At 42.2% G+C, this 13,428-nt stretch overlaps 1 protein-coding gene across 16 annotated transcripts in view; it reads left to right on the top strand.

Moving 5' to 3' along the window:
• The window catches only part of tenm2a (teneurin transmembrane protein 2a), a 232,788-nt gene that overhangs the window by 110,753 nt on the left and 108,607 nt on the right, over positions 1–13,428 (top strand). For 2 of the 16 annotated variants that reach the window (XM_020706723.3, XM_078953688.1), the window contains exon 1: positions 1,369–2,102. The exons of 12 other annotated variants lie outside the window; for them this stretch is intronic. In XM_020706723.3, coding sequence (XP_020562382.1) covers positions 2,030–2,102 — 73 coding nt within the window. In that variant the 5' untranslated portion in view covers positions 1,369–2,029. Of the gene's footprint in view, positions 1–1,368; positions 2,103–13,428 lie in introns of those variants that run through there. 2 more of the 16 variants (XM_020706724.3, XM_078953689.1) reach the window with 1 other exon arrangement.

A 13,428-nucleotide genomic window follows, 5' to 3' on the forward strand; every position in this document is an offset into this window, starting at 1 on the left:
ATTATGAAGCCACAGCCTCAGACTCCCTCTGCTCCTATCATCGCTTCTACTGCTGAACAAAACCAAGAACACCTATGCAGAAAGTGGCAAGCCTTTATCTCTGCATGCATATGCAACAACTACATATTCACATACCATGTGTGCACGAAAGTGTGCTGCCCAAATTTGTGCACTAAGGTGTGTTGTGCACAAGTTGCTGTGTGACTTGTTGAGGATGATATATAGTATCTGAGAATGTCACGTAAAGAAATAAAAAGTGAGGCTGACAGTGTTGCTCCAGAGAAGTGGCTCTGGGGTTGTCCTTTACAGCTCATGTCCTCCTTACTTTTGATTTTGCTGTAAACACACACACACACACAAGCTTTACTCTGACATTCCCTTTCTTCTAGGACCTGCTTTAGTGTGTCAGTCCATTTGACTCTACATGTTTACTACTTCACATAACTGCCTGAATTGATTTTTGTGCCACCTTCTATTTGCTGAAGAAATTTCTAGAAACAAAAAATTAAAGACTTTAGATTAATAAATCTTACCATGTCTTAAGAAGTCTTAAAAAATACAACTTTTACTGAATATCTAATAATTGGTTTATTACGTGATGTGTCTAAAAATGTTGATGAATGTGTTCAGTAATTTTTGATTAAGGCAAAAATTAAAAACAGTTTGATGAGGCAGATGACCTCAGTGAACATGTGACGGGACGTGAGCCCTCTGCTGGGCAGTGTGGGGACCTTCACTCACCTGGAAGCCTTCCACCTGAGCTGGTAGCTGCACTCTGGTTAATGGGAGCAGCTAAAAAATAAAAAAAAACGTGCTTGGATTTTTAGATCATACTTGACATTTATTTTAAAATATATATAAAGAAAACATAATTGAAAACCATTTTTGAAATTATTATTTTTTAGTTTTTATCTGCCAGATAAAAAAAAAGGCTTTCTGCTTCGGGTGACATCCTTCTGCGCCTGTTTAGAGATTTGCCTTTTTTAGGATTCATCCCTGCACAGTCCTCTGCTCTCCCTCCCTCTCTGCTTCACATTTTTTCCCTTAACCTCGTCTTTCCTCTCCTCCACTTTTGCCCCATCCCCTCCCCTTATTTGCCTTATATTAATTAATCATTTCCCCTTTGTGTCTCCTCTTTCTTTTATGTGCTTGCTTCGTCACATTTCCATGATTCTGTCACTCTTTCGCTCTCTGCCGCTTGTGAGCTCCGTCGTGTGTTCCCGCCCTCGTTGCCACCTCCTCCTCCTCCTTTCCTCCGCTCTGCTCTCACTCCTCCACCACCTCACCCCCCTACCCCCTTTTTCTCTCTCCTCTGGCTCATTCGTTAGCTCCCACCGTCATCCTTCCTCCCCATCTCGGTAGTGCAACATTGCTGGGAGGGAGAGGGAGCCGCTGTGTTTTTGCGTGTTGAGTCTGCTCTCAGTCTCAGCTGTGGGCAGATGGAGGATGGAGCCACAGCCACATCTCTCCTTGTCTTGTGCTCTGCCCACCACAGGCAGAAAGGCACGCTAAGTCTGAGTGTTTTCTCATCTGTCCGCTCCCATGTACCTGAGCTGGACCTGATTTCAGACAGATCAAGCAGCAAAAAGGAGGACTGAGGACTAGAAACAGGAGGGTGACAAAAAAAACCTGCAGTGTCCTGGAAAGGGAGCATCCCCCTTCCTCCTTTTTTTTTTCTTCTTTTTTTGTGTGCTCATCTTGTCTAGTGTGTGGTTGTCATCTCCGCGGTGCAACAGCTACACGTGTGCAAGTGTGCTGATCCGCACCACACGAGCGTAAACCTCTCCTCCTGCGCAGTCCTCCGGCACTCAGCAAGCGGATTGTGCCTCACAGAGCTCACTGACAAGAGACGGAGAGTGAACAAGAGAGTCAGACAAGAGTGCCGGCGAAGAGCAGCAAGCGAGAGGCGAGCCCTTTGACGACGACGAGGAGAGAGAAAAAAATTGAGAATCAAGAAAAGACGACTCTGACGGGAGCAGAAAGGAGAGGAGCTTGGAGGAGACGAGATAAGGGTAGAGGGTTCACCACAATGAGTGACAAGTACGGAGCGATGCATCACGCGGGCAACATGGGCAGGAACAAGACCCTCTCACACGAGACAGGTAAGATCCTCGGACGTTTCTCGGATGGTACTGATGTGAATCCTCTTTTTGGCAGCAGTATGAAATTCAGAACCACGCTGGAACTTGACAGAAGCTCCCTCACTGCAAATGGACAGACAGACTTAAATTATTTCTCATTCCTTTCAACTTATAAATGTTGCATTTCAGTGCCTCGCTTCTGTAATGTGTGTTTCAGCCGGTGGTGTACACACATGTGTGAGAATGTGTGTGCTGGGCGCAGGCGGCAGTGGTGATCAAACGGCATACATCTGAATAGAATGAACTGAACGCCGCTTTGATGTGCCCTTGAAGTTATGATTGGCATCTGTGAATACCAGCGCATGCTGTTTGTGCGGGAGTCTGAGGACGTGGTTTTTTTCTTATTGTGAGATGGGGGGGGGGGGGGGTATTGATTTTTAAGTTGGTGTGGGTGGAAGTCCATCTTTGTGTGTCATGAGTTTCTGGTGACCAAATTCCAATTGATCATGATGGACAGGGCACCTCTGGAAGAAATGAATGGGATGTGCATTTGCCCCGTTTGACATCAATACCTCATTTATTTATGAAAGTGAGCATGAGTATTTACTGGGATTTTCCTGGTTATTTGACTTTCAGATGCAGTGCTTATTAATTGATTGAGTAGTTTTAAGGAGATGCAGCCTTTCTTTGAAAATCAGTGTGTCCTGATGTGCTGTCATCCCCATGTGTGCCGCTTGTCTGAGAGCAGCGGGGCTCATGTTTAAGGTGATTGTGTTGTTTTGCAGAACAGTCCGACCTCACAGGAAAAGGTTAAGTGCATCTCCTTGCCTGTATCCGTGCGTGTGTGTGTCTGCGTGCCAGTCATATAATAGTTGTTTGATTGCTTTGTGGGTGTGAGGGGATTGCTAGTTCTCAACAAGCTAATCAAACAGTTTCCAGCAGACAGTCACAACGTGGCACACGCCCCTCTCAGCAGTTTTGACACGTCTTTCCCCCTATGTGAGCAAACATTGTGAATTTACATGTTAGACAAGCAAAGCAGGCTCCTTCTTTTTAAGAGAAAAAGCAAAAATATGCAAGGAAACAAGAGGATTTGACAAGCAGACACAGGCAAACTTCCTGAACTACACACACAAACACAAAACCCCCCACCAACAAGAACACACACACACACATCTGTTACAGGGATCTGGCCCAGCGGTGGATAAATGTGCCTTTCTGATTGCTGCCGCAGACAGGACGTGATTGGCATGACAGACCAGGGAATTAGCCATGGTTTCCATGGTGACTAATTAGGAGGGTCCTGACTGGTGGGCTTATGGAGACAGATGACAGATCTGTGGTTCACTTCCTGCTTTGCAGATTGTGTGGTCTTACTGGCTAGCGGGACCCCCTGCCATCTGAGATAGGCAGGTACACTGCGGGCTACCTCGCAAATGTTCAGCTGTCACCAGTGTGCAGGAAATGAAATGTAATCTTGAGCCAGCGAACAAATTTAAAATCTTAAGCCTTTACACATTTTTATGAAGCACTGGTGTCTGACTTGGAAAAACTTATGTCGACAGGTTTTGCCTTAAAAAAAAAACTGATAATGTATTTAGCCATTACATGACCCACAGGCACCGCTGTAGGCTAAACCCATCTTATACATGTATAGAAATGCATTCAGGGATACTTTTAACGTGGCTGCAAAGTCAGGTGTGTGCACACACACACACACACACACTAAAAATGCAGCTATGGGGCATGTGAAGGAAAAAATAGGTGTGATGTAGTCCATCTGTGGCAGAATAAGGCAGACAGGGAGAGCTCCATCTGTGGACACCTGCCTCTCCTCCAGGCTCTTGTCCCTTTTCCTACAAACTGCCAACAAGATCTGCTGTTGCACCGGTGCAAGGGGGTTTCTGTGTTTGTTCACACATCCACTGCTTTAATCACCGCTACTATGAGGAACGATGCTTGCATCTAGGTATTTTCCAATAATACCTACCTGTTTTTTTCTAAGTGAAAAAGAGATGTAAACATGGAAATCATATGGGAAATGTCTAAAGTCTTGTGCAGTGTTTTTTTGCTGCACTGGCTAATATAAAAGAAATGCCTTTTTTTTTAATTAATTATAGCTGTTAAAACTAATCCAAAATTTGAAAGTAAGATAAAAAAGTCTTTAGTCAGTTTCCTTAAAAAAACAACTCTTGAGATTTCTGGGGCATTTTTTCTCTTATACACAAAACCTCAGTGATATTCACATAAATAACTGTTGCACTGCAAAGCAAGAAATCCATACAACACTTTGTTGAACCTTGTAAAAGATGCTCTACTGAAAAAAAAAAAAAAAAAGCTGTGATAACAGGTAGAGAAAGAGAGAGCCCTTCGCTGCCTGTCCCCTTCTTCCTCAGTCAGACACCAGCTCCACCTAATGGCCTCAACAGGTACTGATACACACACACATTTAGACATGCTGACATGCACACCCAGACTTTGATTAAAATGATTAAAATGGCAGTAGCGCAATTGCATTTCACCTAGATGAGTGAGGTAGTTAGAAAGCTGCTGAGATAATGGCAGTAATTTTTGTTGTTGTTGTTGTTGTTTGGTTTTGGGATTTATTGGAGTATAAACCATCCATCCACCCAAGAAGAACGATGGAGGGGAAGAGAGGACACAAAGGGACAGGTGATTGGAAAAGGCACAGAGAATAGCAAGGCGATTGAAGAAGACATGCATGTCACAGCTAAACAAATAAGCATGTGTGGGAACAGATGGTAATAAAGTTCTTTGTTACAAGACTAGGGGCTTGCACACAAATGCACATGCCGACACACACGGGCCCAGATGCACACAGTGTGAAAGAGCGGGGTATTGGGGTGTGAGTCATTACCACTCTGCCTCGGTGAGGCTGGCTCAAAAGTGAACATTTGCAGCCTTTCAAGCCGACCGGTCGCCACCGCTATCTCTGTCTCACCCCATCTTTACTGTTTGCCGTCCAGTTGGTGTTTCCTCTTACTCTTTCTTTGACTTCACGACCCCTTTTTTTCTTTGTCTTTTTCCATCCTCCGATACTTTAGCTAAAACAAGTTTTCTCTGCTTTTAGCTCCTCACACTGTCTCCCTTAAGCCAAAATGTTTGTACAAGTGTGTGCTTGTTGATGTGTGAGGGCGACTTGTCCTCAATCACAGTGAAAGCATTCGTTTCCCTCTGCCGAGGGAGATAGATTATGTATTTCACTCTTTTTCTTCACATTGGGTTTTTTTTTCTTACCCTGCACCAGGCGTTTTGTTCTCCCCACTCAAGGTCAGCTGGAAGATTGCTTTTAGCCCCCTGTGTCCTCCCCAGCGCTACATTTTTTACTGTGCGGACGGCTTGATCGTTGGTGTGTAATTTGTTTGTGGATGTTAGAAATCATGGAACTGAGGGGTTGTGTTTTGTAGCTTTTTGTCCTGTCTCATCAGGTAAGCACTTATGTGTTTTGGCTGATGGAAAAGCAGCCAGCCAGCTTTAGCTCCAGCGTGCGAGAAAAGTCTGAAGGAAATGGGAAAGGATAGGAAATTGTGGAGATTAAAAGCAGCAGATATTAAAACTAAAGGGATGCAGTTTTTATTATTGAATATTCTTTCACGGCAAAATGTTTCAGAGGTTTTCCTGGTGCTTTCTATAGACTCCTGAGTAAATATTTAATGCATTCATTGATTTGCAGTATGAGTAGATGCATTTTTGTGAGGCATTTTTTTTTTGTATGGATGGTTGGAGGTATTAATTTTCACAGTGGTGATTTGGGTGAGTAAAGGGCTGGCAAGCTAACTGCATGCATTTCTTTTAGTATTATTATTTTTTTTTTGCCAGTGTGTGCGTTTGTATTTGGGAATATGTGTGTGATCGGTGAGCTGGCTGCTTTTATGCTCCACCACCCTGGCTGCTCATCCATGTGTACCATCTGCATGTGGCGCTGCCATGTGTGTCACCTACACCCCGGCACATCACTCTTCTCTCATATGTCCCACCATATCACCATGCACACTTTCACTGCCGTCTTCGGTTTCCCTTAAAAGAGCAGATTTGATGTTTAAATCTTTTACTCACTTGGTGCTGTATAGGAGGATTTAAAATTATTATTTATCGCTTGTTTCACCCTCTAATTTTCCTTTAACCCTTGTGCTATCCTAGGCACTTTAGCATTGGGAGTGGGGTCATCTAGACCCACTTGACAGTGCTCTGAACCTTTTTTCATCAATGATTTGTGATCTTCACTGGTGTCCATGGATTACATGAAATCTTTCCACCTTTATCCACCTTTGTCATGGTAGAGAGAACACGTCAATGTAAGGGTGGGGTCATCTAAGATAGCACAAGGGTTAAGCAAGGAAGCTTCAAATTAGCCATTTGTAAGCCATGCAACTCTAATGCTCCAAGTGATTGATCCACACCGAAGCTAACCACGAGACAGATGAAAGTGTCACAAATACAGTCGGGCTGAAGTGACAAATTGATCCCCATTTTTCTGCTGGATTTTTTTTTGTTCTAGAGACAAAGTTGTTTATCTCCTGTAATACCTTTGTTTGCAGCAGTGACAGCCGTGACTCGTTGTCTCATCACGCCGGTGTTTGTAGACTCAAAAGCCGACTAACCATCCCTCATTGCAGTCTCTGTCTTATCTAATGTTTTTCATTCCTCTGCTATCTCAGCTCTTGCGCAGCAGCTTCTACTTCTCGTCCACGTATCCTTCACCGCACCTCCCTTCATCTTTAATATCCCTTCTCTCCAAAGCTCTGACTCCAGCTTCCTGAACTCTTCACCCATTCTTTTGTTCTCTCTTTCGCATCTCTTCCTCCTGTCTCAGGAACACCCCTCCTCACTTTCTCCCTCTGTCTTATTAACATAAAAAAGGAGAAGAGACTACTTTTCTTCAAAGCCCAGGCTGTGAGTCACTCCACCCTGTCAGCGACTGGCTTCTCCCGTGGCCGTCACAACTGATCTGAAACTTGATTTTAGGAAACTGGGTGAGGACACTGGCGTGTGCGTCAGAGTGTTGCGTTCTGCAGTTTCAAAGAGCTGTGCAGATAGTTTGCTGTGCTGTCCCTGCTTAAAAAATGGGTCAAATGCAGGAGTTTTTCCACAAGCACAGAATTGCTGTTGTTTGTGGGAAGAAATAGTGTAAATTGGGCTTCACTTTGGCACTCAGGAGCTGTCCTGATGCAAACTTTTCCATTGTGGTGCCAGGGTATGTCGTTTAAGGTGTTCTTTTCATTCATTTGCCAGATGGGAACGTATGCCTCCCCCAAAGGGCTTGATGCATAAATAAGATAAGTACAAAATAAGGCTGGAACTCACATCCTTATGGTGCAATTTTCACACCCTTGCTGTGCGGCTGTCACATTCATTTTCTCCCAAAAGAAAATTTGCCGCTATAGTGTTGGCTTTAAATCATATGCGGTACTTCAAGCTTGTCCTCATGCAGATGGTAACGCATTGGAGTTAGTTTTATTACTTTTGAATGACTTTGATGAACACACTAAAAGGGCTCATCGGAAAAGGATTCTTTAGGCGTCCATCAATTTTGTGAGGTGGATGACACATCCAAGTAAAATGTTTAGTCATTTCCCCTCTCTATTAAGCCGAAATATTGTTCCCACTTCCACAAGAAGTCAATTAAATGGGGAAACATCACGGCTTCTATTCCGGCGTTCTGTCACAGCGTAGGCCTCTTTACAGCTCAGGAGGGATTTAATCACCAGATACTCCACTCTTTTCTTTGAAATAAGGCTTTTCAAAAGATTTGCAACGGATGCTGCTGTTTTGCTGCACAAATAGGTCATTTCATTATTGCGATAATCTTTGTTTGACCTGTACTTACATTTGATTTTTCTTATCTGAAGTGCGCACATATTCAACAGTCGGGTCTCTGCAGCTGCCAAGCTGAAGCAGAAGGTGTGTTTTGAGGAGACAGAATACTGCGACCTTGCCTAAGGCATGATGACAAAGTGAAACTCAGCCTTTTGCATGTGTGTGAACACTTGTGTGTGTCTGTGTGTTACTAATGACCAGTGCTTAAGGGTGAGACGAGGGGAGATGGGCCATGCAGCAGGGCTGAGGGGGCAATGAAATGATCCCATCGATCATCCCCGATCACCTACACAACGTCACGCAGCACATTCGTCTCTCTGTGTGTGTGTGTGTGTGTGTGTGTTTGTTCGCCTCACTGTTTGTGTCATTTTGACACACATCATGAGGCTCTACTCCTGTCTGTCTTGGCTTTTTACTGTGCAGGTGCGTGCTTCCAGCGTAATGCTGCAGCGATGGCGCTGGCTTAATGCCAACCATTGCACGCCTGCATTAGCATTGGCAAAGCTGGCTGCAGATTGCTATTGATTGACTATGGCTTTCTGTTTATTGGCTTTTCAGCTAGAAGACGCTGCACGCACAGATGCACCCGTGCCCTGGGGCAAGGCTAGAGTATGTTAAACCAGAATGAGACTCGCATGCAGACAATGTCAGATTTCTGTTTTGGTCTTTGCTTTCTTGTTATGATAAAAAATTCCCACATTTACATAATTGCACTTTTTTTTTATTTGCTTCGGACAAAATGAGCCTGTTGCTTTGGGACAGCTATAAAAAAACTGACAGTGATTTGACTTGTCATTTGTTTTAAAACAGGCCCTTCTGTAGTACTGTGGTGAAATACTTTTGGGGCTGTTGATTTTGTCAGGAACTGAGGTTTTTATTGTGAACGTCCCATCCATGAGCCGTCAGGTGTTTTCTGCACGACTGTACAGCATACGCAAATCACAAATTCTATTCGTGGGTCGCTGCATTTGCAATGCCCCTCAAGACATGATTTTATTCATGAAAATCATCTTGTAAAAAATGTACTGCAACGGGCAAAAATACAAATAAAAATCTACCCAAAAGTCATCAAATTTGGGCAACTTATTTTAAAACCCTTTGCTATTTGCACATTTAATGTCACAGCTTTTTTTAATTATCAATTTGGAAACCTTTCAAACAGCTGAAGTAAAAGAAAACATTTTTATATATACACTTTTTTTTAAAAAGCGTATTCTTTTTTCTTTAAGTTGACCATCAATTATGACTAATAATTTGTTGTTTCTTTGTTATTAGTATTTTTTTATCATTTAAAAATGAATAAATCAGTAATTAACAAAAAACAAAAAGAAATAACAACATTCTTAGCTGTTAGCGCAGGTTTTAGAAAACTCCAGTTTAAATAATGGGCTGAACAAATCCATTTCAAGAAAGTGGACCCCAGAGCCCCTTCATAATGAGAACCACTACTCAGAGATTTCCAAACTCTCGGTCTTGCTTGGTATGTCTTTATCTCGACAACTGTGCTATTCATATTCCAAATGTCATATTCCTCACCTTTTGGCCATTTAACCTCTAGGTGCATCTGCAGATATATACATCAGAGAGAATTTCCATACGTCTGCTAGTTCACAGTTCATATTTAGACTTTGCAGCGTCAGAATTTTTTCTTTTCCACCTTGCTGCGCTGCAGGTTGGCACGCTGTTTTTCTCCTAAAAGTCAAACCCTACAGTAAAAAATGTGCATGCACATGCATAAACATGCGTTGCTGTATTGATTATCAATGCACATATTTACAAGTGTGGACGTCAACACGTGGGAGTGTTTGCAAATTGAATGAAGAATCCTCCGGCTGTAGACTTTTTCTTCTGGAAGAAGATGGAGCGATGGTTCAAGGAATGATGGCATGGAGAGCAGTGGAAGCAAAGGAACAAACCAATTAAAGTTCTACTCTGATCATTGTTTGATCTATTGTAAAAGTGTTCCCAGCAGTCTTTAAATTATGATTATCCTTTTTTTTAACTAAAATTAAAATAAAAAACAGATGCGTTTTCCAGGAATTAGTAGAGCTGCAGGAGTTTATGAGGAGTTTGGCTCGGCAGAGTAAGCTTACCTCTGCTTCCAGTTATCCATATGTTTACACTCTCTCCAGCTAGCTTACAGGCCTCACACCCCTAACCTTAACATGGAATGCATAAAAAATGTCGTGCAATATCTGATCTATCCAGCCATAGTTGTGATCCAGATGCCAGCTCAGACGAGGAAAACAAAGGCATACAGGGATCTAGTTGTCTAAAAGCAGGTGCATCAGAATGAAGTGGAGCAGGGAGCTTGTCTTACCGTTGTAGGTTCTTACTTTGTCCAAAAACAATTTTTATATGTGCACTTTTTAAAAGTGCTCATACATTACTTTAATTTGAACATTCATTATAACTATTAATTTGTTGTTTCTTTGTTATTAGTCAGTTTCCTTCATTTAAAAATTAATAAATAAGTATATAACTGCAATTTTGAGCTTAATATTTTATTTTTTATTTTTTTTCCTCCATTGTGAGAAAAATGCCACATGAACATGTCAAAAACAGGATTTTCACCAGAGTGGTTCTTTAATACATTTATTTAAGAGCCTTTTTAAATGCAAGACATGATCTTCACTTAATACAAAGACACAGACATGTTAACAAAGACAGTAAATTGAAATCCAGTTATTCATTTTTGTTAATACTGTCAAATAAATACTGAATTCCCACTTTGCACTTGTTATACCAAGAGAATCAACATATTTTTAAATGATCTGAAAGCTCTCATTGCTTTTACATCAAGATAAAATTACACTTTTTTTCTTTTTTCTTTTGTTTTGATTTCAGTGACTCACAGAAAGCAAAAGCGGCATCTGGACAGCTTGTGTAGGTGTGTGTGTGTGTTAAAGAAGTAGAAGGTTTGTTTTTTTTGTTTTTTTTTGGGGGGGGGGGGGGGGGGGCAGTTGAGAGTAATTCTTTTGTACTTCCCAGATGATGTGCAAAACATCAAATTTTCCAAACCAATAAAAAGGGGGGAAATATTCCTCATGTTTTTGTGTCAGCAGATCTGCCTTTGCTCTTTTTGTCAAAGCCCTTAACATTGTTAACTGCACATATCACTGCAGCCGAACACAACAGCGCATATTCAAATATAATGAGACTTGAGTCATTGCCATTGCGCCGTTCAAAGTGTTTTTTTATTTAGCGCCGCATACTGCTTCAAGGTCCCCACTGCCTTTGCTCATCAACAATTGCCAAGTGTTAAATAAAACATGAGACATAAGAGCAATGTGAGCGAAGGAACTCGTGCTCCCCCATTTAGAGCCCACAAGAGGTGATGGAGGCAATCTCACGCGTGTGTGCACACACACATTTGAGCGCGCACACCCCCCGTGCACGATCTGGAAGTGTAGCTTTTTGTAATTGTTTTGGTCTAATCCTGCTTTTAATATGTCTCTCACAGCAGGGAAGCCTTCACGCTTAGTATTGTAGACACGATGGATTTGTTTAATTACGTCAGTCTGTGACTGTGTGTTGCTGTGCGAGCGTGGAGTGGGAATGTCTGAGTGTGAGGAAAATTTGCTTTGGAACCTGTTATTTATAGAATTCAAACAAACGGACAGGAAGGCGTGCAGCGCATGAGCAAGAATTATAGAAAATGAATACACGTCCAGCAAGTGAACCCTTGGCAGTGCTTCTCTAGTCTGTTTGAAGTAGTGTCTCGCGGGAGGCTATAGGACTGTGGCAGTGTTTCACCCACTCATCACACACTGGCTTGCAGGGAAAGACGGATTACGAAAAGAAAAGGCAAGCAGAGAGGACAGTGGGAGTAATGCCCCTCGTCAAACACACACCAGTTCGTCTCATCCCTATGTCTCTTCACTTTCCCTGCAGACATAGACGGGGAGTGTTCAGCGAACAGCTTCTGGTTTATTGCAGCCGCAGTTGTTGTTGTTTTTTTCACCCCCTCTCCACACGCATACCCTCATTTCTAGCTCTCTTCCCCACACACTGACTGGAACAGCACACCGGGGACATGGGCAGAATAACACACAGCATATGGACATGTGGACTTATTTTATTTTAGTGTCAAACTCTTTTAAAAAGACTGCTTAGAATAAGATAGCTTTAGCCACCACCGTCAGCCACAGCTCGAGATTAGAAAAGCCAGCAATATCACTGGACGCAGCTGCTGGAGTTGATCTGATGCGCTCTAGACAAAACCTTTGATTTGACCACACAGCTTTCGGAGTTGCAAAAAAATTCTACTCACTTTTGAGGACAGTAGGCAGGGAAAGAGAAAAAGCGTGCAAAAGTCCCACTCTGATCATCTTTTATATATTTTAAAACTGTTCCCAGTAGTCTTTTAATTATGATGACACCGTACATTGCTATTGAAATAAAACAAAATGCTATTTTCTAGAACAAAGTTTCTGCAGAGTAGTTCAATAGAAATTTGCCTCTGAGTTGTAGGCAGGACTGTTAGGGTGAAGTAAGCCCACCCCCACTTCCTATGACCTCTCCATCTAGCTTACAGCCCGCCACAACCCCAGTTTACAAATAAAATGTTGAAGCTATCCATGTTGGATGAGCAGAACCAAGACTAGAATGGATCTATCGGTCTCCAAGTGGATGCATCAGATTGGAGCTCGTTTTCTGTATTTTTTCATCTACTCCTTATTCACAGCAATTTGAAAAAAGAAATGCTCAAAAATGCAAATTTAAGCTTAATTTTACTTATATTCATCATGAGAAAAAAAACCACAAGAACATGTTAAAAACACAATTTTTATTGGAGTGGATCTTTAAAAGAAACTACAAAAACTGGGAAGAGTGTTCATTTAATGTAGAATTTAACCCAGCAGATGTTGCCGGCAAAACCTAAATAAGACTCTCTTTGACCTATTGTAACTCTTAATGTTGACGCCATCAATAAGCTGATTCTGACGCGGAGAAAAGGAGCTGTTCAGACCGCCTTTGCATCCATATGCAACACATTAATAACGTAAAGTGGGACATAACGGCACAAAGCTGCTTTTCTCCATGACAGAATCAGCTGATTTACGTTAATTGCAAGTAAGAAACAAAACTTGCTACAACAGAGATGCTTAAATAAAACCGGTCAGAGGAGGGTTGATTTTAGAAGAGCATCTTAAAAAGCCTTGTTAGGGTAATTTTCTTCAGTATCCACCTGCCAGCCCACAAACACCACTTCTTTCCCTAAGACCGTCATAAAAAGATAACTGATACAAGTAAACGTTAAAGACAGATCGCCAATTTGCAAAGCTATTATTTAAATTTTTTGTTCTGCCGCCATAGGCTCCTGTTTCTGTAACTGTCTACATTTCCATATAAGGGAAAGTAACACTTTGCATCCAGCCATATCCTGTATTTTCTGTCATCTGTCTCTTAGACTCATTCCTCCAGACCTCCCCATAGTGTCCCATGGTACGGCAACCGAACCAGCTAATGGAGAAGGAATGTACCTGCGCTTAGGTACAGAAAGAGA

Source organism: Oryzias latipes, chromosome 10 (genome assembly GCF_053564925.1).
Source record: "Oryzias latipes strain Hd-rR chromosome 10, Olatipes_Hd-rR_3.1".
Taxonomy (NCBI): domain Eukaryota; kingdom Metazoa; phylum Chordata; class Actinopteri; order Beloniformes; family Adrianichthyidae; genus Oryzias; species Oryzias latipes.